A 22,018-nucleotide genomic window follows, 5' to 3' on the forward strand; every position below is an offset into this window, starting at 1 on the left:
AATTACAAGGGACCTAGCAAAATCCAGCTGCTTATCGTTTGACAGCCGGGGTTGCCATCTTTCTAAAAAACGTCGTGTAAACTACTTAAAAATATAAAAAAAAAACTCATTAATGAAGTGCAATTGCACGGTTGAGGGTTGGCCTGACAATGACCTAAATGCAATGTCGTGCCGAGGTCCCGGACCATTTTATGACTATTATGACCTCATAAACGCGTTCAATGTTACAAGAGTCAGACCAACACCTGATCAACCTAACTTTGCACAGATTTTGCAGCGACCAAGTGTGAAAATGCCACCAAAACGTCAAACTGAAAATATAGCGTTTATTTTGGCATAGACAATAGTGCACTATCATGGGAATATAGTTCGGATCCGGAAACCGCTTTCAACGTTTAAGTAGTATGTCATGGTATTGGGTCTCCAAAACTGCAGACAGCGGCACCGGCCATCTACTTTAACGGAATGACGACATCAACTAGACCACACCAGTCGTCAACTCACTACTGTCGGATTTGGTAAAACACTTGTGTAAATCGCCAAAAAGCCCAAAGTTTGACACGGTTGTCAAGTGCAGCGTCAGGGATCGGCCCGGCAATGACCCAAATGCAGCCGGCGCCGTCCTGCCAATTCATATGCCAAATGCCAAGGCTACCTCCATTTCTCGTTTTCCTGGGTCCTATAAGGGATCGATCACATTGGTGCTTAAATAGTCTAACAAAAAACTAACAAAACAGTCTTACATGCCATCATTTTATCATTTATGGCCGTCGTCAACAAAAAAGTCCCTAGGTAAATGCAATTAATTTATTAGTACATAGTTCCACTTCACTGTATCGTGTTTTCCGATAGTAAGTACAGGAGTTAAAAAAACAAATTACAGTTTTTTATAGACATATTTTACACGCAGTGACATAGTAGAACACACAAAAGGAGACAAAGTCTGTCCTTAGACTTATTGGTAGGTACCACTATCGCTCGTGAGTTTCTTAGAATCGTCGACGATTTGTACAGCGCGTCTTTGGTCTGACCGATATTTGAAAGGTTCTCGTTATTTCTCTTAGATTTTAATCCCTAAACTTACAATAAGAGATTCCAACGCATTGTTGATAACTTCAATTTTTATTCAAATAAATTCATTTCATTTCACTTCACTATAAAATGTGACGTTCCACTGCAAAAGGTACTTTATGGCGGCCGGCGCTTACGTCGTATAGCGCTGCAATAATATTGGAGCGGCGTTGATAGCGTAAGCGCCAACCGCCATGAGGTACCTTTAACCGTGGGACGTCACAAATGAGTATGACCCAAACATGCCTGGCCCAAACCAGAAGGTAGTTGGTTCATTTTAGCATATTTAGAAGACTAAAACACAGTTCATGCACTTGTGGAATCCTATAAAAACCGGGCAAGTGCGAGTCGGACTCGCGCACCAAGGGTTCCGTACCATAATGCAAAAAAAAAAACAAAAAAAGCAAAAAGAAAACGGTCACCCATCCAAGTACTGACCCCTCCCGACGTTGCTTAACTTTGGTCAAAAATCACGTTTGTTGTTTGGGAGCCCCATTTAAATCTTTATTTTATTCTGTTTTTAGTATTTGTTGTTATAGCGGCAACAGAAATACATCATCTGTGAAAATTTCAACTGTCTATCACGGTTCGTGAGATACAGCCTGGTGACAGACGGACGGACGGACGGACGGACGGACGGACGGACAGCGAAGTCTTAGTAATAGGGTCCCGTTTTACCCTTTGGGTACGGAACCCTAAAAATCTACAAGTGCAATTGCATCACGAGTTCACAGACTACATTTCGGCAGTGACCTAAATCTGCCCGCACCGGGTCCCAGCCATATCATAAGCTAAATGCCAAGGTTCCATTTCACGTTTTCCTTGATTCCAATGTTTACAATAAAACACAGCCTACGAACAAAGGCTTTGTCGAAATGTTCTTTATCTGAGTCATTAATACATATTTGTAAAATATATGTACGAGTAGGATCATTTTAATTTTGAATCAGATGTGGCAACCCAACCCACTAATCTTAATAAGGCCTAGTTTCCCCTCTGGGTTGGAAGGTCAGATGGCAGTCGCTTTCGTAAAAACAAGTGTCTACGTCAAATCATGGGATTAGTTGTCAAGCGGACCCCAGGCTATCGGGAGCCGTGGCAAATGTCGGGATAACCCGAAGAAGATGCGGCAACCCAACCGTCTCTGAGAATCGTAGGACAAAAAAATATGTAGAGTCGGACCAACAAAAGTCTGCAGCGGATTGATAGACCAAGCAGTTTAAGTGTTATTTATACGTCATAATTTCATAGAAGTTTGACGTTTAAAATAACACGTGCACTGCGTGGGCTATTAAATCCGCTGCAGACTTTTGTTGAACTGACTCTAAAATATTTGAAGTTATTGATTGCATTCGTTTGACTTTTCCTTATTCCTTATTTATTTTCTATTATATCCGTATCTTCATATGTAGTTATCAAGATTTTCAAATTTAAAATAAATCTAATCGTTGAGACTTTTTAAAACTCCTGAATACTACTAAGCCTTATGGTTCGTTTTTTTTAGTATTAGAAAAAAGGTAAACAATCTTGATGTGTCTTTTAAATGAAAAACACGTTTTAAAAATAAGTCACGGCAAATATGTAAAAATTATGAATCTAATTCGATCATTTATATTCTTCTGCTTTCATAAGTAATAGTTACTGATTTTTAAAAAGCGTTTTTCAATTAAAAGACATGGTAAGATAGCTTACCTTCTTACAAGTTCTTTCTAATGCAAAAAAAAACGAACTATAGGACATTTTAATAATTCGCCGGTTATTATACGATGGATTTTCGAAGTTACATAGCAAACCATTTTGCTCCTTAAACAACAAACAACTTTATATAAACAGAGCCTTGTTAACGATCCCAGCTGTAACTGGGTCACTGTCGGGACCCTGGGAGGCTGGGACCTTGCACTCGCTGCAATTGATCCCGTTATCCCATTCTGAACCGTATTAACGTCGGGATAGAGGTGATATTGCAAGGAAGTACTTGGCTGGATGACGTAAAACATAACTCTCTATCGGCGCGATTCAGGAAATGAATTAGAGATTCACTAGATATGAAATAGTAAAGATATGTGACGTTCCACGACAAAAGGTACCTTATGGTGGTTGGCGCTTACGCTGTTATTAACGCCACTCCAATATTATTGGACCCGGGTATGTCCTTAAACTACGTCCAAGACCACCGGTGGACGGGCAGCAGCGTCCCTCAAATTCGGTGTACTCGACTGCGATCGCCAACCCGCCTGCCAAGCGTGGCGATTATGGCATTCACCCCCCAAAGGGGGAGGCCTATGTTCAGCAGTGGACGTCTTATGGCTGAGATGATGATGATGAATATTATTGCGGTCGCCATAAGGGACCTTTTGCCGTGGAAGGTCACATATCTTTACTGTTTCGTATCTAGTGAATGTCTAATTCATTTCCTGAATCGCGCCGTATGTGTTACGTATTGTTTAAGTTTAACTTTTAACGGGCAAGACTGAAAAAAATCCTCAATTCAATCTTCATCGCCAATCTATAGTACCATCGATCGCCCGCACTGTTAACTGACAGTTCGTAAACCTTATTACAAAAGGCATAAGGTCCACCGATGGGCAGTTAAGAGTGTCGCTGTTTGGACCTACGAAAAATTCTGTAGGTACAGTCGCCATCAGATATATCGCAGCGGCCAAGGTGTTCACAATATCTGAACACGCACTCTAACGCCTTGACAATAGAGGCGTGTTCAGATATTTGAGAGCACCTTAGCCGCTCCGATATTTCTGATGGCGACTGTACAAGAAAAAAAATACAAAAATATGGAGTTATAGGGTGGTCTTTTTTGAACCATTTGCTCTATAAAGGGAAGTGAAACCATATTGTATGATATTGTTACATACTTTAAACGCTCGACTTTCAATCCGGAGGTCGCGGGTTCAAATTCTGGCTCGTACCAATGAGTTTTTCCGAACTTATGTACGAAATATAATTTGATATTTACCACTAGCTTTTCGGTGAAGGAAAACATTGTGAGGAAAGCAGTGGGAAGTATATAGTATAAATTATTATATATCTTGAATAGCTACAATATTAACATCAGTTTAAAATCGATTATCGTTCAATTAACAAGGCAATATAATTGCCCATTAAGTTTGGTGTTCAACCTGTTTGTTAATTAGCAGAAACCTCTGAAATGCTGGCGAAATACTTGTTCTATGTGGCCAATTCAATCTAATAAAAAATAAATATCTAAAGTTAAGCCACGAAAAGTCTGCAGCTATTTTGACAGCCCTCGCAGTGCCAGTGTTATTTATACGTCATAATTTCATAGAAGTTTGACGTTTAAATAATACTTACACTGCGGGGGCTATCACATCCGCTGCAGACTATTCTTGGTCTGACTCTAGTATGGTTTCGGTCAGTAGGCAAGGACTTTGCGGCGAAATTCTTAACATATAACAGTGTTTTAATGTATGTTTGTTTGCTTGTCTGCAGGCTGGGAGGCGGATGTCGGGCGGCGGCGCGGGGCTGATGTCGTGCGTGCGCGAGGGCTCGCTGGAGCCTCCTTACCGACCGCACACCGACACACACAATCATGGTAAGACGTTTTATTGCACTTGGATCCCTCGCTACGCTCAAGGTTCCACGCTAGAATCCATCGCGACGCTCATGGTTCCACGCTAGAGTCGATTGCTACGCTAAAAAATCCACAATGCACTGCTGCGCTTTTCGGCATAGCGCAAACCATTCCCTTCGCAATGGTTTCAGCTCGACAGTTTGTAACACCACCTACCTACCTGAGAACTCTGAAGAATTGTTCAAAACAATTACCACATACGACTAAAAGCAGAATAGCTCTGATTAACCAGTAAAATTTACCATCTTAGCACACCTTAGTCGCTCAAAGGGTGCGTAATAAGTACATGCGTGGTGTATTAACATGATTAGTATCTTATTCAGGCTTTTTTGGCGCATTCGACAGATTTAGACGCACCTTATAGTTATTTACGATACAAGTGCGAAAAAGAGGAAATTCGAAACGAGTGGCGATAAATTAAAACACGACCGAAGGGAGTGTTTTAAATTGACACGAGTTGCGAATTACCTATTCGCACGTGTATCGTACGTTTTACAGTACATATGGCCCTTTAAACTTTTGACATCGCACGAAAAGTGCTATTTTACGCACTAGTGCGGAAAAATAGGACCATATGTACTGTAAAGATTTTTTCAACCATCAGACGTACTCATAGGCGGAAGATTTAACGTTCTTTTTCCTAAAATATTCCTTTTTCGAATTCCAGGCGAGGGCCGCACGGGCAGATTTCTGCGAGGACTGCGCCGCATGTTCAAGAGGCGAGGGAGTGCGACAAGGAACGCCTCTCCCGACCCTCGCAGCAGCTCTACTGGCGAACTGCTCGCGGCCGAGCGGCAAGCTAGGAGAAAGTGAGTCCACTTCACCATGCTACACCACAAAATCTATTTCGCTTTCTCTCTCTCTTTATTTCTCTCTCTCTCTCTCACTTTCTTTTAAAACTGTTGACTCATATCGTAGACAAAATGGCGGACATCGTAGGTCTTCTTGAAACTTCATATAGGTAAGGTAGTTTTCTAGGTTTTCTGGGGTGTGGATCTCAAAAACAATGACTGAACGAAAATAATGCTGGACGTGTTTGGTGAAAATTGTCATGGTACTCGTTTTTGAGGTTTTCGGTGTCACGGATTTCATATATAATTTACTTTTTTAGTTATGGTAGTAGTTTTTGAGAGAGTGTAACAAGAAAGGTTTCTCCTCGGACTGCGTCGCATGTTCAAGAGACGAGGGAGCGCGACAAGGAACGCCTCTCCCGACCCTCGCAGCAGCTCTATTGGCGAGCTGCTCGCGGCCGAGCGGCAGGCTAGGAGAAAGTGAGTTTACTACACCATGCAACACCACAAAATCTATTTCGCTTTCTCTCTCTCTCCTCTTTTTATATATCTCTCTCTCTCTCTCCTCTTTTTATCTCTCTCTCTCTCTCTTTCTCTCTCTCTCTTTTAAAACTGTTGACTCATATTGTAGACAAAATGGCGGACATCGTAGGTCATCTTGAAACTCGTTATGCGGTAGTTTTCTAGGTTTTCGGGAGTGGGGATCTCAAAAAGAATGACTAAACAAAAATAATGCTGGACGTGTTTGGTGAAAATTGTTATGGTACTCGTTTTTGAGGTTTTCGGTGTCACGGATTTCATATATAATGTACTTTTTTAGTTATGGTAGTAGTTTTTGAGGGAGTGTAACAAGAAAGGTTTCTCGTCGGACTGCGTCGCATGTTCAAGAGGCGAAGGAGTGCGACAAGGAACGCCACCATACAATATGTTTTCAAGGGTATAAAATAAATATATGTCGACACGGATTTGGAATCCAAGATGGCAGAATTTTTTGTACTTTTTGGTGAAAATTGTCATAGTACTCGGTGTTGAGGTTTTCGGGAGTGCAGTTCTTAAAGGATGCTTATGTATACATATGCGGACATGTACTTTTTCGTGAAAATCGTCATGGTACTGGAATCCAATATATGGCTCTTCGAGCAATTATCATACGTACCGCACTCGTTTTATACCAAATTGGATCGCAAATAATAAAACCTACACCAATTTGAAAAACATTTTTAAGTGAGTAAGTTTCATCATTATCAACTTAAGAATTCTTTTCTTGTCAAGGAGTTGCAAACTTAGGCAACTTTATAAAACTCAAGCGCCTGTCTGGATTAACTGAGCAATCCCAATAGGACAACTAGACCCCTATTCGACAAGTAAAGCGACGTTTGACGTATCGTGTTGATCTCCCGTTGATGTGGGAAAAATCATAAGTTCGCGAATACGTACAGTCGTACAATGTCAAAATTTGACATTAACAATCCACAGTTAGGGTGACAAGCAAACCAAACCGAACCACCCTTTGTTTAGAGTTGAGTTTTGGTTGTGCCAAATGATATTATCCACCGTTGATGGAATCAACACTCAGTATGCAATAAAATCAACTGTTGATTTGACGTGGATGCGAAATCTGACTCTGAGTTGTACATGTCGAATTTGGCCCCTTGTTGCCTAACCAGTTAGTAATCGATCGAACTCGCAGCTTAGTCTATTTCCTAGGGCCATTCAATTTAGGTTCTAATGTACGTGTCTATTTTTACGAGCTTTTATTCTGTAATCAATTGATTGGAAATGTGAAATTTGGATGACGACACTGTTGCAACGTTGACACGTTATTCAAAATCAACATCATTGTCATTTATACATATACATAAGTACAGGCTCCTATGCTATATGTATACGATCAAAACGTTATTGATAAGTTGCTCTGCTTATTTCAGAGAGGGAGCCTACGGCAGCGGGCTGTCAGTGTCGCATGACTCCGTGTTCACGGGCGAGCGCAGCGACGAATCCAGCGACGAGCGCCCTACCCCCCACCTCCCCACTTCTCACCGGGTAAGTCTACAAACACAAGCACACACATACACAAACTGCTAATATGTGGGACTACGATGGCTTGTCCGTGTCACACGACTTCGTCTTCACGGTCGAGCGCAGCGACGAATCCAGCGACGAACGCCCTACCCCCCACCTCCCCACTTCTCACCGGGTAAGTACTTTTACTTACTTAGTGGAAAGAAGAGGGCCAAAGATAGGTAAACATTGCTAACTACAGAGTATAATGAATTTCGTCGATCGTGCAAATACCGCACTGTAACGAAAATCGCATGCAAGTTCTTGAACCGTCTAAATGGCGTTTAAGAATAGAATAGAATAATTTATTGATAATAATTAAGAACACAGTACATGCACGGGAGGTGTCTGGTAAGCCCTAGGCTGATCCTGTATCTTGGGGTTTACCAAAAAGAGTATGTAACAGTTGGATAAATTAAATCTAGATTAACTTAAAAATTAGGTGTGAGTGGGTTATAAGGTGTGAAAGTTGCGCTTACTCGTACGCGATTTAACATTCGATAAGGTACACATTTTTAGATCGAATAATTTGCATAAAGAATTATGGGTGCATGTCAATCAAATATATTTAGATACCTAGTAAATAGGGGGGGGGGGGGACCTTTAACTGAGAACATGAATGGATGGGACAAATAATGTCCCAGGTGTCGCTTGTCGCTTATTCGCTTGATTACGCTTTCATTATTGAAGAGCCCTTTACGGGCGATAAACTTTGAGTAAGGTCAAGGCGGGTCGTAAAAGTGTAGGTTAGTCACTGATCTACACGATATTTATGGTTTGCTAACAGATACCTATCGGTCCCCATATAACTAGTGATTCATTTTCAAAGGTTGAATCTACTCGACCATTGCCTTCAAAAAATGGACGTGTGTCTGATTAAATAATATAAGGGTTTAGGGTGTCCCTATACTCGTAAGTAGGGACCGTGCGCGTTGGAGGGTCTGCCATCTCGTGCCCTGAATCGGAAACATTTGCACAATGCACATGCACATTGCCAAAGCAAGTGCTACCATCTACCGTTCTCGTCGGTACGTTTTCTGGTGCATAGTAGGTTCTGCCATCTTGTGGGCTACATCGGTACCGTAAACGTCACATTTACGCCTCGCGCCAAAAATCTGACGGCTCCTATGCTAGGCTCCTATCCTACATGTATAGTTCATGTACGGGGCCTATCTCTTAGACAGAAAGTTTTTTTGAAGTGAAAACTTCTTTAGCGGCGCTGAGCACTTTTTGAGGTGGGGAAAAAATGATAAACTCGATACAGCGTAACGCGTAACGTAACGCTGACGTCATGTGTCACGGACAATGTTATTTACCAAAGAACTTTAGTCATAACGTATCATAATCAGGTCAATTATTTAAAACTGGACTTTTATATTAAGCAATAAAGCTCAATGTTCTAATCTTGTACGAGCTAAAATACGAGGATCTCACAGTTACATTCTAAGAGTGACATTCCATTTCCAACTGCAGCTGCAATACTGTTCATTTTACTATGGAAATTGACAGTGACAGCGACGCGTTTCCATAGTAAAATGAACAGTATTGCAGCTGCAGTTGGAAATGGAATGTCACTTTAACTTTATATCACTCAAATATAATTCAATAAAGCTACATCTTGATGAAATCGCTAATAAAAGTTAACTCTAGTACTGGTGAATAAAACTCAAAATATCATGACCAAATATATTTAGATGCGAGGTCTGCAAGGTAACTTTACAATTTCTATTCGAATTTCAAACAATTAACGCTACAAAGCTCACTGGCCAGCAATTTCGGAACTAAAGTTTTGCAATAGAAAGGAGGATGGGTCAATTATACATAGTGCTGCAGACATTTTGGACTAATCATTGAGTTTTCACTTCTGTCGGCTCTCCCGGAGTGCAACCCGTTGTTTTTTTTTTTATAGATTTTTGTGGGTTGGATCCTTTCCGAGTTCACGAAACTTTCAAATTCAAATGCTATCATTTTGTAATGGTCTTCATTTGTTGACCCGGTTAACCCAATGGTGCTTCCGAGAGCAAAAAATTATCATAATCACTACATTTATTCCTATTTTAGTTTCCAACATTTTTTATACCCGCGTGTCTCTTTTTTTCTGTAAGTATATACTAAATTGTGACGTATTTATAAATGTATTTTATTTATTTATTTATTATATGCGTGAAAGATTTCCCCATGATCCCATCATCAGATCCTGCCCTGAACCCTGCCCTGACAGTAGGATCAACTGTGAAGTATTAACCCTTTTAAAGAGAAAGAGCCCAAACCGTTCCAACTTTGTTCAAAATAAGATCCCGACGAATTCAGAAACTCGTGCTACAAATATTTTAAATTCGGTTTAAAATTTCACTTAAATGCACGATTAACTCTTGAGAATGCAAAATAAGTAGGTAAACATTACGTTTCATTTAAATTCCAATAGTCATTCATACAAATAGAAATCCACGCATGACTGTCAATAATGGTTTATGTTAAGTGGAGGATATTTAATTTATTACTAGCATTTTCCTCATAACTATTAACTTCATAAATATTAAATAGTATAAGAAAGCTTTGGCACAGCTTTAAAAAAACTGGAGAAGGAGATTTTCAATTCAGTCTAAATTTGAAGAACTATACCCGAATTTACGCGAGCCTTCTCTTAAAAAACTTTTGAGTCTTTTATACTACTCTACAACTCTACACTCTCTCTCTACTCTACACTCTACTCTACAGAACTCTATACTCTACTCTACACTACTCTACTCTACAGAAGTCTATAGAACTCTACAGAACTCTACTCTATACTACACTCTACTCTACTCTCCCTCTCTACTGTACTCTATAGAAGTATATGTATCTATACTAGAGATGCAACGGATAGTTGTTTGGCCGGATACCGGATACCGGATATTCGGCCTGACCATCAGCCGAATATCCGGTATCCGGCCGCCGGATATTCGGCCAGCGGAACTATACCATTTCGGTTTTTCAGGTGCGCATTCTGCAAGCTTGACCTGTTTCCTAGTGAACGTTCGCGCGGACTCATTTCTAGGTTCGAAATGAGTGCGCGCTCAAGTCAATGTAATTATGAAATTGTTTTAAAATAATAAACAAGGACGATTATGACCGTGTCTCTTTCTTAAATCCAATTTGTTTACTCCGAAATCAAGCAATGCTACTATCCGGTATCCAGCCGGATAGTAGGTCACTATCCGGTATCCGGCCGGATAGGTAAATAATGGCCGGATAGGCCGGATACCGGATAGTAACCGGATATCCGGTGCATCTCTAATCTATACTTTCAGCGACTAAAGCATTTGGATAAAGACTTTTTCAAAAAGTTTGTGGGTTTATATCTAAATTAATTCCACTTGGATAAAGTGTTAGTATTGTCTCTAAGTGGAATTAATTGAGTGGTGACCTCGTGCTCTTTATAAACGCTTCCTAATGCGGTGTCTGTGTACAGTCGCCATCAGATATATCTGAGCGGCCAAGGTGTTCACAATACCTGAACAAGCACTCTAACGCCTTGGCAATAGAGGCGTGCTCAGATATTTGTGAGCACCTTGGCCGCACCGATATATCTGATGGCGACTGTACCTCTCTAGTCTATGGTTTACAGTGCATCGCACTTAGCAGAGCCAAGCAGAGCTGCGAAGTGCGAATCGCGCGTCTAATTGAATTAATTCTATTTGTGGAAGTTAGCACGGCGGATAGATAATTAAAACAAAATGCTTTTTATTTTGAGGGGTATAATAACTTTTGTTTCTAATTCAATACATTGTCAATTTTCCACATTATCTGCAGAAGGGTGTCTATTTTTTATTTTTGGCAGTTATATTTTTACACAACAAAGAAACAGTTTTAGTACTGACAATGAGTAAACTAATAGGTACTTCAAGAGTATATACTTTTAACTTTATCAAAATTGCTTAAATTAGATAAAGATAGAAAATTATTGTTTTTGTGTCAAGCCGGATACTGTAGGCAATAAATACCAATAAATAGCCATTATTCCGTCGGGTCAATGTACGGAATTCCTTGTGTTAAACGTCCTTTCTTTAGAGGGCAGTTTGATTATGTACTATCTAATCTAATGTAGGTATTAATATTTTTGCTGAATAAACTTTAAGATTAAAAAAAAAACTAATGTATTATTTTAAGACTTACTATTGGTGTTCAAATAGTATACTTTATTTAACAGGAACATTAAGAGCCCTTCAACGTGTACACTAGCGCCACTGCTAAATAACCGTGATTATTTAAATTTAACGACAGGTATTTAAAAATGGGGGCCGCTACGGACTGTATTGTGTATTTACGTACCTTTTGAATACATCAAACTAGTTTTTGTGTTGCTGGTTTCGTCGATCTAGGAACTCAAAACAAAAACGGCCGTTTTAACTTTGGACGCATAGATTGACAAATCTAGCAACATAAAAACTAGTCTGATGTATTCAAAAGGTACTTAAATACACATTACAGTACGTAGCGGCCCCCTTTTTTCAATATCTTTCGTTAAATTTAAATAATCACGATTATTTAGCTGTGGCGCTGGTGAAGGGGTCTTAAGGAACAAATAAATATAAATATATTTTACAAGAAAATGATATAATATACTAATTCGTAGGTAATATTATGATATTATCAAAGTAGAAAAAAAACATTTTATACCCTTTTCATCTAGATATTAAAACTGACGTAGGAAAAGCAAACATGTCGATGAAAACATTATGTACACTCTCGAGTGGTCTATTGGACACAAAGTAAACATGTCCGAAAGTGTACGGTCATCAAGTGCCGAAAATCGTTATGTAAGCTACGTAATATGTACCTACATGATATTAGCGACGAGAATAATAGTTATTTACGATAAAAGTGCGGAAAGTAGGAAATTCGCAACGAGTGCCGAATTTTAGAAATACGACTGCTTTAAATCGACTCGAGTTGCGAATTACCTATTCGCACGTGTATCGTACAACGTTTTGCAGTAAGTATGTACATATGGCCCTTTAAACTTTTCATATAGGTACGCACGGAAAGTGCTCTTTCCCGCGCTAAAGTACGAAGTACGACCATATGTTACTGTAAATAGGTATTTTTTAGAATTAGATTTAAGTAGGTCCGTTCCATACAAGCATTTGTCACATTAGGTACTTATTTTGTGAACTATTTTCCGCACTTGTATCTTAATGAAGGTAGTATTTTATAATAGTTACCTACTGTAAAGTTTTAATTAAGCACTTCACACTGCACTTTCAACGGTGCATTAAAGCTTCATGCTCAAACGTCGCATAATGCAGATGCAGGCATTTGCATCCAATATGGGGTTCAATTAGTCCACTAAAATGCTAATTTCTTTGTTCAAGGGAACGGGTCAGTGCCTCGTTAATGGACAGTAGGTAGAAGGGTATTAAATGGCTTATATAAAGGCTCCTCTTCACGTTGGGCCAACGCCAACGAGGGACGCAGCCATGCGGTAGAATGAGATAGCAATATCACTTGCTCCCTCTAACGCATAAATGCGTCCCTCGTTGGCGTTGGCGTTGGCCCAACGTGAAGAGGAGCCTTAAGCATTTGACGTGAAAATACAGAAGTTGGCTGTAACAAATTAAAGGTTTGGGGTGCGAAACTCCTCCCTTCGGGCTAACTCGGCTGCGTTCGGCTCAGCATTGCTCCGAGCAATTATTAGGGTTGACACAACTTGACGTCCCTTTGCGTGCTCGACCACAGATTAGATAATGGCTTGAATTCTGACAACCCTAAATAGCCGAAAGGGATAGTGCCATATATTAGAAAGGAACAGGGAATTATTAAAAATTATAAAGATCCGATGAAATGTCTATGTTTTTTCTGCACGTAGTTTTTGCTAAACTTTCTTACAGTTTTGATTTTTACACTTTAAATAGACGCTAATTAATCGACAAATTAAAAAAAAAACCTCTTTTTGGTATATCTTATTCTCGAATTCAAACTGTGAGTGAGTCATACTAACACTAGGCTACTAATGGAAATCCAGGCTTTCCATAACATGTCGGCTGAGTGACTAAAATACGCGAGCTAAATCGCATTAGCTTATTATCTTAAAACTATCTAAATTTATAAATCTACAGGCCACCTAGGGCATTCACTCGGCTCCAGATGTTAGTTACTAGATATCCTAACCTTTCAAGGAAGGTCACATGTGGTTTAAACATATGTGACGTCCCACGGTAAAGGTACTTTATAGCGGTTGGCGCTTACGCTATTATTAACGCCGCTCCAATACTATTGCGTGCGGTGCTATGCAACGTAAGCGCCAGCCGTCATAAGGTACCTTTTCCCGTGGCGAGTCACATATGGGCACATGTATCGTTAGGTATAAAATGACGTGTAATTAATTACGTAATGTTAAAGACTAATCTTAACGAGGGATCAAAGGAACGACAAGTACATTATAGTACAGTAAGAACGATTATAATTAATTGTACCAACCTCCTTGTTTCAATGAGGAATTTATATATTGTGTGAAATGTATTGTTGGAATTATTTATTGTCTTGTTTAAAGACAATAATAAATACTTAATGAATAATAATGTTTTGTTGATTGTTGATTGAAAAATATCTTTTTAGGGCCAATTGTTTAACATTCTTCTGTAACGTGTACTGTTTTAATTTATTAATAGGGTCTGTAAGTATATGTTATGTTATTATTTGATCAAGCTAAACATGTTTGGCTGAATGCCATGCCTGAAGCCAATCGCCGATCAGTTTATTATATTAAAAAAAAAAAACTTCAGCGAAACCGACACATGAAAAACTGATTCAACTACCACTTCAAGTTTTGTTAAATTAATTAGTCCTTACCAAAAAAACAGACAGTTAATGTTACTATAAAAATATTGAAACAAATTTATATCATATTCCAAATAGCTTGTCATGGATGAATACTAGACATTACGAAATGCTAGCGATCATTTAGAAAACTTCGAAACTTTCTACATGTAAAAAATATTCCTTGACATCACGAGATGACCAGAAAACAGATCAACTGCTGAATTCGAACTTCAAGATATACACAAGAGACGACACGTACTAGATCCATTCTAGACACGTTATAGTTTAGATATCAACTAGTTCTCTTTTGCAGCGCAATTCGGGCAACCAATGTCACTTTTACGTTAGATAGAGTAAGATATCTATTAGATGTGAATTGGATCTCTAAGTCCTATCCTGCGGAAATCGTTCAAGAGTATCTCCAGAATCGCGCCAATGTCAAATTTGACTGGTTTGATCTTAAACATATCGTTATCGTATCTTGGTGATGTCTAAAAGATATCTAATAGATGTCTATTTGAAAATCCGAACCGGGCCCCAAGAGTCCTTAAACGCCATAATCCCAATTTCCGGTTCCTTTAAGCTCACAAAAGTTACTGACCTCGAAAACACATCCTTAACTTAAATTTGGCAACCTTAGAAACATTCTCAAACCTTCACAACGACGAAACGTAACAAGTACCTAAAGTTTTATATAATTTTATTACGATTTGATTTCGCCGCTACATTTCGCAAGCGGCCAAAAGAAAAAGGCCTTATCAACCTATTGGTTTCATACCGTTTAATACCGTTTCGTTTGGGTGGTATTATACACCGTTTCTTCACGCTCTCTGAGCGAGTCAGTTCAAATATATTCGCGTACACGCAAGACGTGTTTTTTTTTCTTCGAAATGGGATGAGTCACGAACCGTCGCTCGCGCATAGTGGTCGCTGTGAGATTTGAAATTGGAATCAGTGTTGTGGCCAGTGATATTGGTGTTTGTGTTTTTTTTAAGGATAAGCTGGAAAAGGACTGGCAGAAAGGAAAATATTATACGAATCTTAAGATACTAAGCTGGAGGCAGACCAAGTTAACTTTGCACAGAGTTTTCAGTGACAGAATGATGAAATGCCATAATAAACGTCAAATTTCTGTGGAAATGACGTTAATGGCACTTCGCACTTTGTAATTTCAAAGTCTTAGATGGGCACTAAAGACTTGAGAAAGGGAGCGTAAAGCTAGCCGAAAATGAAATGCTTAAATCTTAAACTTAAATTAAATTTAAGCTTAAAATTTAATATATTATGCGTTGTGTAGGTATACCTATCAACCTATGATTTCTTATGAAGCTGTTTACTATCCGATTGGTTTTCCTTATTATTTTGTTGTTAGATTGACCAACAAGCAGTCATTAAAAACATCTGAACTGGATAGAATTATTCAACTGAAGTAGAGGTAAACAACAGGCGGTCTTATTGCTAAAAAGCCGCCACCACCAGCACGTTTAGATATTTGTGGTTGTGGTAAAAGCATTACCACAATACCTAGACATGCTGGTGGTGGCGGCTTTTTAGCAATAAGACCACCTGTTGTTTACCTCTACTTCCGTTGAATAATCCTATCCACTTTTACCACAAATATCGAAACATGCTCTCTAACACCTTGACTAAAAGATCGTTTATATATTTTTGAAAAGGTACCTTTTTTGCTCTCATATGTATATGGCAACTGATTCATCTGCGTTTAAATTGAGTTTATATCAGTTCGATTGACTTGTGACTCATTTGCCGGTTCTGATCAATAATGTCTGTTTGACATTGAAGCTTATTCGATGTGGGCAGACGGGAAATGAATGCAGATTTTACAAGCTTTTATTTAACTTGCAATGTACCTGCGTAAGTATGTAGTTATGTAACTATGTTTGTACGGGTCAGATCATGATCGAATAATAAATTTATTTTCTTCTTCTTCTTCTAAATTTGACCCACTTCCCGGTTTCCGATGAAACTGAAAATTTGCATACATACGAGTATGTAAGTCTGGTAACAATGCAATATTATGGTACCATCCAGAGATGGGCATCATTCAAATAAACTTTTATCTCAATAATCATTCGAATAAACAATAATTCACGATATTTTTATTCGCGGATGATTTATTCGCGAATAAGAGAAGGCGCGATTCGGGAAATAAATTAGAGATTAACTAGATACGATATGATACGATATAGATACTGTGAAATAGTAAAGTTATTTACTTTACTATTTCGTATCTAGTGAGTCTCTAATTCATTTCCCGACTCGCGGCGCCAGCCGCCATAAGGTACCTTTTGCCATGGATAGTCACATATCTTCACTTATGATATCTAATCCATTTTCCGAATCGAGGCAACAGTTGCCAAGTCTTTCGAAATTCATTCGACGAATAAATAATTCGCGGATGAATTATTCGACGAATAATTTATTCGAATAAGAATAATCATCCATAATTTTTATTCTTCATTCGCGATAAATTTTGTTATTTTCATTCGTTATTCGTCATTCGAATAAAATTTGCCCATCTCTGTTACCATCGAGTTGATCTGATGATGGAGACAGGAGGTGGCGATAGGAACTTTCTGATAAAACAACGCAACCTACTTGTGTTTGGGGTTTTTATTATTGTCTCGATGAGTAGGTTTTTAACTCGCAAATGGTGCTGATAAACATTTTAGAATTATAAATTAAGATTTCTTAATTATATCACAATATGCATAGTAACGTTGTATGTTATTAACCTTTAATATTCTAATCGTGTTAAGGCTGTAGCTATACCGGTTTTTAAAGGCGGTCTTGATATAGGGTGCAATGATATTATATAACTATAGATACTTAGATAGGTTATACTCATACATAATGAGCACCAAAAATAATTCCATATTTACTTATGTCATTAGGTACCTTCGAATGAATCTGTTATTGTTGATTAATTTTCGCATATCTATAATTCATCTTTGTTACACTCGTTGTTGAACATAAGCTTGTCTCTTTCACTTTCGTACAGCTCGCGCGACTAGACCTACTGTACAATTTGTACAATTTTGGAAGGCCCATGAATGACCTATGGAGTTATAATATCATTAATTGGATGCAGAACCGCACGCCGCTCCGGTGTGCGAGTGGGACGCTATTTACGTCAATATCGCTGTCTCGCACACACGTGTAAGGCTGTGACCGGTTTATTTAATAACAGTTTTAAGATTTATTAGAAACGGACATACTTGAACGCGTCTCTTAATAATATGGTAGAGCAGTGTGCTCATGGACTGTGAATGTTTCAAAAGGTTCGTTAAACCAGACAGTTAAACAATAAAGACCATTGACATATATTTAAAGATGGCTTACGGGCACTAATAATGGTGCTAGTTCAGCGGTGTCACTCACGAATTCGAGCCAATCGTGCAATCTAACGCAACTCGCAATCGCGCGCGTGATGCGAAATTCATCAACCAATCGCGGCGTGGTGAGACAGCTCGATTGGCTCGAATTTGTGTGCATGACACCACTGTACTGGCCCCAATCTTTTTGCCAATGATCGTACATTTTCCAGCATTTTTGGTGCAGCAGAGTAGTTAACGGAATTGGTATAGATAATTTCTACTGAAATGTTAAATTAAGGTTGATATAAACGTAATTAACGCTAATTAATCATTAGGGTTGAAATTATGTACCTATACTAATTCCGTTAACACCACTCCGCTGCACTAAAACTGCTGAAAAATGTACGATGTTGCCCGTACCGTACGTATGTTGCTTATTGCCCGTAAGGAAAAAATGCAAGCAAATTATGAGTAGATATGAGACTCGGCAAGTTATGCTATCTCCAACAACGAAAACAGTATCATTGACATCATTGTATGGATACCAATCTATATTATTCACTCGTCTCAATTTAATCCAATTAGTAAAATTACGCACCTTTTATTACTTAAAATGGCCATCAACGCGTAGAAAGCAAATCTAACATTGCAGTAATTCTCCGTTTCGGTCTTTGCCCATACTTTCCAAAAACCACGGTATGTAAAAAAAGTTTGGCAATTAAAAAACGAGTAGTGGCATCTTAGCTCCGGCTGTGCGTGCGTGTGTGAAAAAATAGTAGTTTGTGTTACAAGGGATCAAAATGATATATTTCCGTCAAGGTCGTAGGTACATTGAATCCTGAGCGTAATGAGGGATTCAAGTGTCAACGCCCAAGACGAAATAATTTTGATACTGTGTGACACATACTGCTTTTCACATCAACTATTTATGAGGAAACAAAAATATTAGTGTAGTGTTGACACAATCTGATGCTCAAACAGATAATTTAAGCTAAAAAACTAATGTGCAAAAAATGTAAAAATAGTGTGCTAGAACAGAAAAGTGTTATTTTGATCCCTCCTAGCAGGGAAGAAAAGTGCCACTTTGATCCCTCCTAGCAGGGAAGGAAAAGCCTTTTTCTGAATAGGTGATGTGAAAACAAAATTGATTGATAGTCTGTGGTAAAATTGTGAGTTTATCTGTGGCAAGATGGCGACGTTGGCGGCTACTATTTGGAATTTGGCGTGGTTGATAGCCACTAAGATATACTTGGTAATAAGTTTTTAAATATTAAACTTTAAAAACCCGGTCGGACTCGCCCACCAAGAGGGTTCCGTACTTTTTAGTATTTTTTTTGTTATAGCCGCAACAGAAATACATCATCTGTGAAAATTTCAACAGTCTAGTTACCACGGTTCATGAGATACAGCCTGGTGACAGACAGACGGACAGTGAAGTCTTAGTAATATGGTCCCGTTTTTACCATTTGGCTACGGAACCCTAGAACAGTCCAGCTATTCTTGAAATAAAAGGTACATCTCCGGTCAAAGAGGTTGTATCTTTACTTTAATTAGGGTTCCGTACTCAAAGGGTAAAACGGGACTTTATTACTAAGACTCCGCTGTCCGTCCGTCCGTCCGTCCGTCTGTCACCAGGCTGTATCTCACGAACCGTGATAGCTAAGACAGTTGAAATTTTCACAGATGATGTATTTCTGTTGCCGCTATAACAACAAATACTAAAAAGTACGGAACCCTCGGTGGGCGAGTCCGACTCGCACTTGTCCGGTTTTTTATTTTTATTTTTTCAGACATTCTACATCAGAATAATTCAGAAATCAGAGTAAATGAAACATTGTAATTTTTACATTTTCGATAGCTGATGTCAAAATTATTTTCATTTTTTATATTCTGTCCCTAAAAAATCAGACACAAATTTTTTTTGTCAGGTACTTGACTGAGTGAATTTATTTTACTTATAAATGACTAGTCACTCACTGAAATCTAGATTCAATGCACCCAGACCTAAGCTCTCCCAAGCATGTCGCTCGTTTAATTGACTACACTCACGTACCTAAAACCGTAAAATTATATAATCGAAGAAAACGATTTTGAAACACTCGAGCTATTAAATTAAGCCCATTTAACAGGTCGTCAATGAACAGGACTAGGCTTGAGCCTACGCTTAAGGAATATTGGCCTGCTGTCATCCATTAGTAATCCAAGCTTATAGGTTTCGGGAAGATAAGGGCCCCGGAAATGGAACGGAATGATCATTTGACGTAAAACAAGTAAAACAACAGGTCTTAGGAATATTGACAAGTGAGTGAAAATAATTTTTCACCTCAGCAGCTCAAACAAGGGTACTTTGCTTCTTAAAAACAGTGAGCAAAATGCGATTTTGCTCACTTAGTGAGACAGTGTGAGTGAGCAAAATCGCATTTTGCTCACTGAGTGAGACAAAATGTCATTCAAGTGACTTTTATAGTCAAATGTCATTTCAACATGCGGGGTCTAATACAAGTTCGATATACTTGGGTTCTATTATCTCTGTCCCTCTAGGTATGTTCTCACTGCTTAGGATGAAAAATTTTGTGTACCACACGAGATCAAAGTTATTTAAATCTTGTGCGCTTTTGAATCCCTTACTACGCTCAAGATTCTAAATTAGATTTACTCGCTACGCTCGTGAATCTATTATAGAATCTTTCGCTTGCACGGGACTCAAAGTAAGCACTCGAAGAAATATCAAACTTTGATCTCTTGTTGTACAAATAACTATTGTTGAGTTACATTCTACGAGTACCTATCTCAGCTATCTCGTACGGATATGATGGTCGTTTTTGTCTACGTGACAGCGTGATAAAATGGTGTCCGTCACTTTCAATGCCGCGGTGTCAAAAAGTGACAATTATTTACATACAGTTATTTATTTTAGTATTTGTTGTTGGTTAGTTTTTAGTATTTGTTTACAGACAGTGGAGTGTCTCGTTTTTATCCTTTGGGTACGAAACCCTAAAAAATGATGCATATTATTCCGTAGTTTTCTAAACCAGTTTTGTGATTAATTGATTTTCCTTAAATAATCGCTCCTAAAATTCTGGAAATTGTTCCCTTGTCCCCTCAACATCAATCCCCTCTAATTTTTAAACATTGTCCAGAAAATATTTCCTGGCGTGAAAATTATTTCAAAGAAAGTCTGCCACAACATCGATTAGCTACCTATCTACGTAAAATAAATATATTTCTTTTTGCTTTCCTTAATAGCCTAATTTTTACCGTTTTAAGCTGTCTATATACTGATGTTTAGCGCGAGACATTATGATTTTAATAAAGCCTGACCCGATGCGAATGTGCCAAAGAACCGGTTGTGAACTAAACTGCCATATCGTACGCCCACCGGCCAGACAGAAAAATCGCCCGTGAACCGCTTTTTAGCACAGTGCATAACAACTTTATTTAATATCAGGTTTTGTTTTTTTCCTCGCGAACAACTTAGCAATTGACAAGCAAACTTTATATGGATCAGAGGATTCTCAGTTAGTGAATAGATTCAGGCGTTACTTTGCGGAAATCCATATTAATTAAAACCAAAATATTACTTTGCTAATCCGCGAAGAGATAACGTGCTAATAGTATAACGGGTTAGCACTGATTGACTAGCATGTTATCTTTTCGCGGATAAGCAAAGTAATATTTTGGATTCTCACGGCGCGATTCGAACTTTAAGATATCGCGCCGTTAGACATTCACTACAAATTAAATAGTAAAGATAAGTGACGTTCCACGTCAAAAGGTACCTTATGGCGGCTGGCGCTTACGCTTCTTATTAACGCCGCTCCAATATTCAGTCGGGGCAATGGTACCTTTTGCCGTGGAACGTCACATACCTTTACTATATCTTATATCTAGTGCATCTCTAATTCATTTCCCGAATCGTGCCGTCAGTTATTAAAGAATTAGACTTATATCGTCTGGGATATGGATCGTGATCACCTTTTGTATTGTTTTCGGTCTCCCGATATTTCGACACAGTTACATGCATCTTGTAACCCAAAGGTAATTACGGACCATATCCAGTACGGATATGATGGTCGTTCTTGTCTACGTGACAGCGTGATAAAACGGTGTCCGTCACTTTCTATCCCGCGGTACAGTGAAAGTTATTTTATCACGTGGATAAAGATGGTTAAAGCTATCCATAATACGCCGGCTGGTCGTCGATATAAGTCTAGTGAAACTAACCGTGAATCATTCACAACTGTTATTAAAGAATTGTTTGGTATGGTGGGCAAATTAGATGAGAAATTGCCACGCGGTGGATTTGATAAATATTAAGTAAAGTCAGTTAAGGTGACAGTCCATTTCCA

At 38.7% G+C, this 22,018-nt stretch overlaps 1 protein-coding gene across 2 annotated transcripts in view; it reads left to right on the forward strand.

Annotated features, from left to right (window-relative positions):
* Window positions 1-22,018, forward strand: part of LOC134670635 (uncharacterized) — a 210,625-nt gene that overhangs the window by 149,600 nt on the left and 39,007 nt on the right. The window contains exons 3-5 of one of the 2 annotated variants that reach the window (XM_063528441.1): window positions 4,537-4,639; window positions 5,346-5,487; window positions 7,398-7,512. In XM_063528441.1, the coding sequence (XP_063384511.1) occupies window positions 4,549-4,639; window positions 5,346-5,487; window positions 7,398-7,512 (348 nt within the window). In that variant the 5' untranslated portion in view covers window positions 4,537-4,548. Of the gene's footprint in view, window positions 1-4,536; window positions 4,640-5,345; window positions 5,488-5,830; window positions 5,950-7,397; window positions 7,513-22,018 lie in introns of those variants that run through there. The other variant, XM_063528442.1, reaches the window with a different exon arrangement.

This window comes from Cydia fagiglandana, chromosome 14 (assembly GCF_963556715.1).
Source record: "Cydia fagiglandana chromosome 14, ilCydFagi1.1, whole genome shotgun sequence".
NCBI classification, from domain to species: domain Eukaryota; kingdom Metazoa; phylum Arthropoda; class Insecta; order Lepidoptera; family Tortricidae; genus Cydia; species Cydia fagiglandana.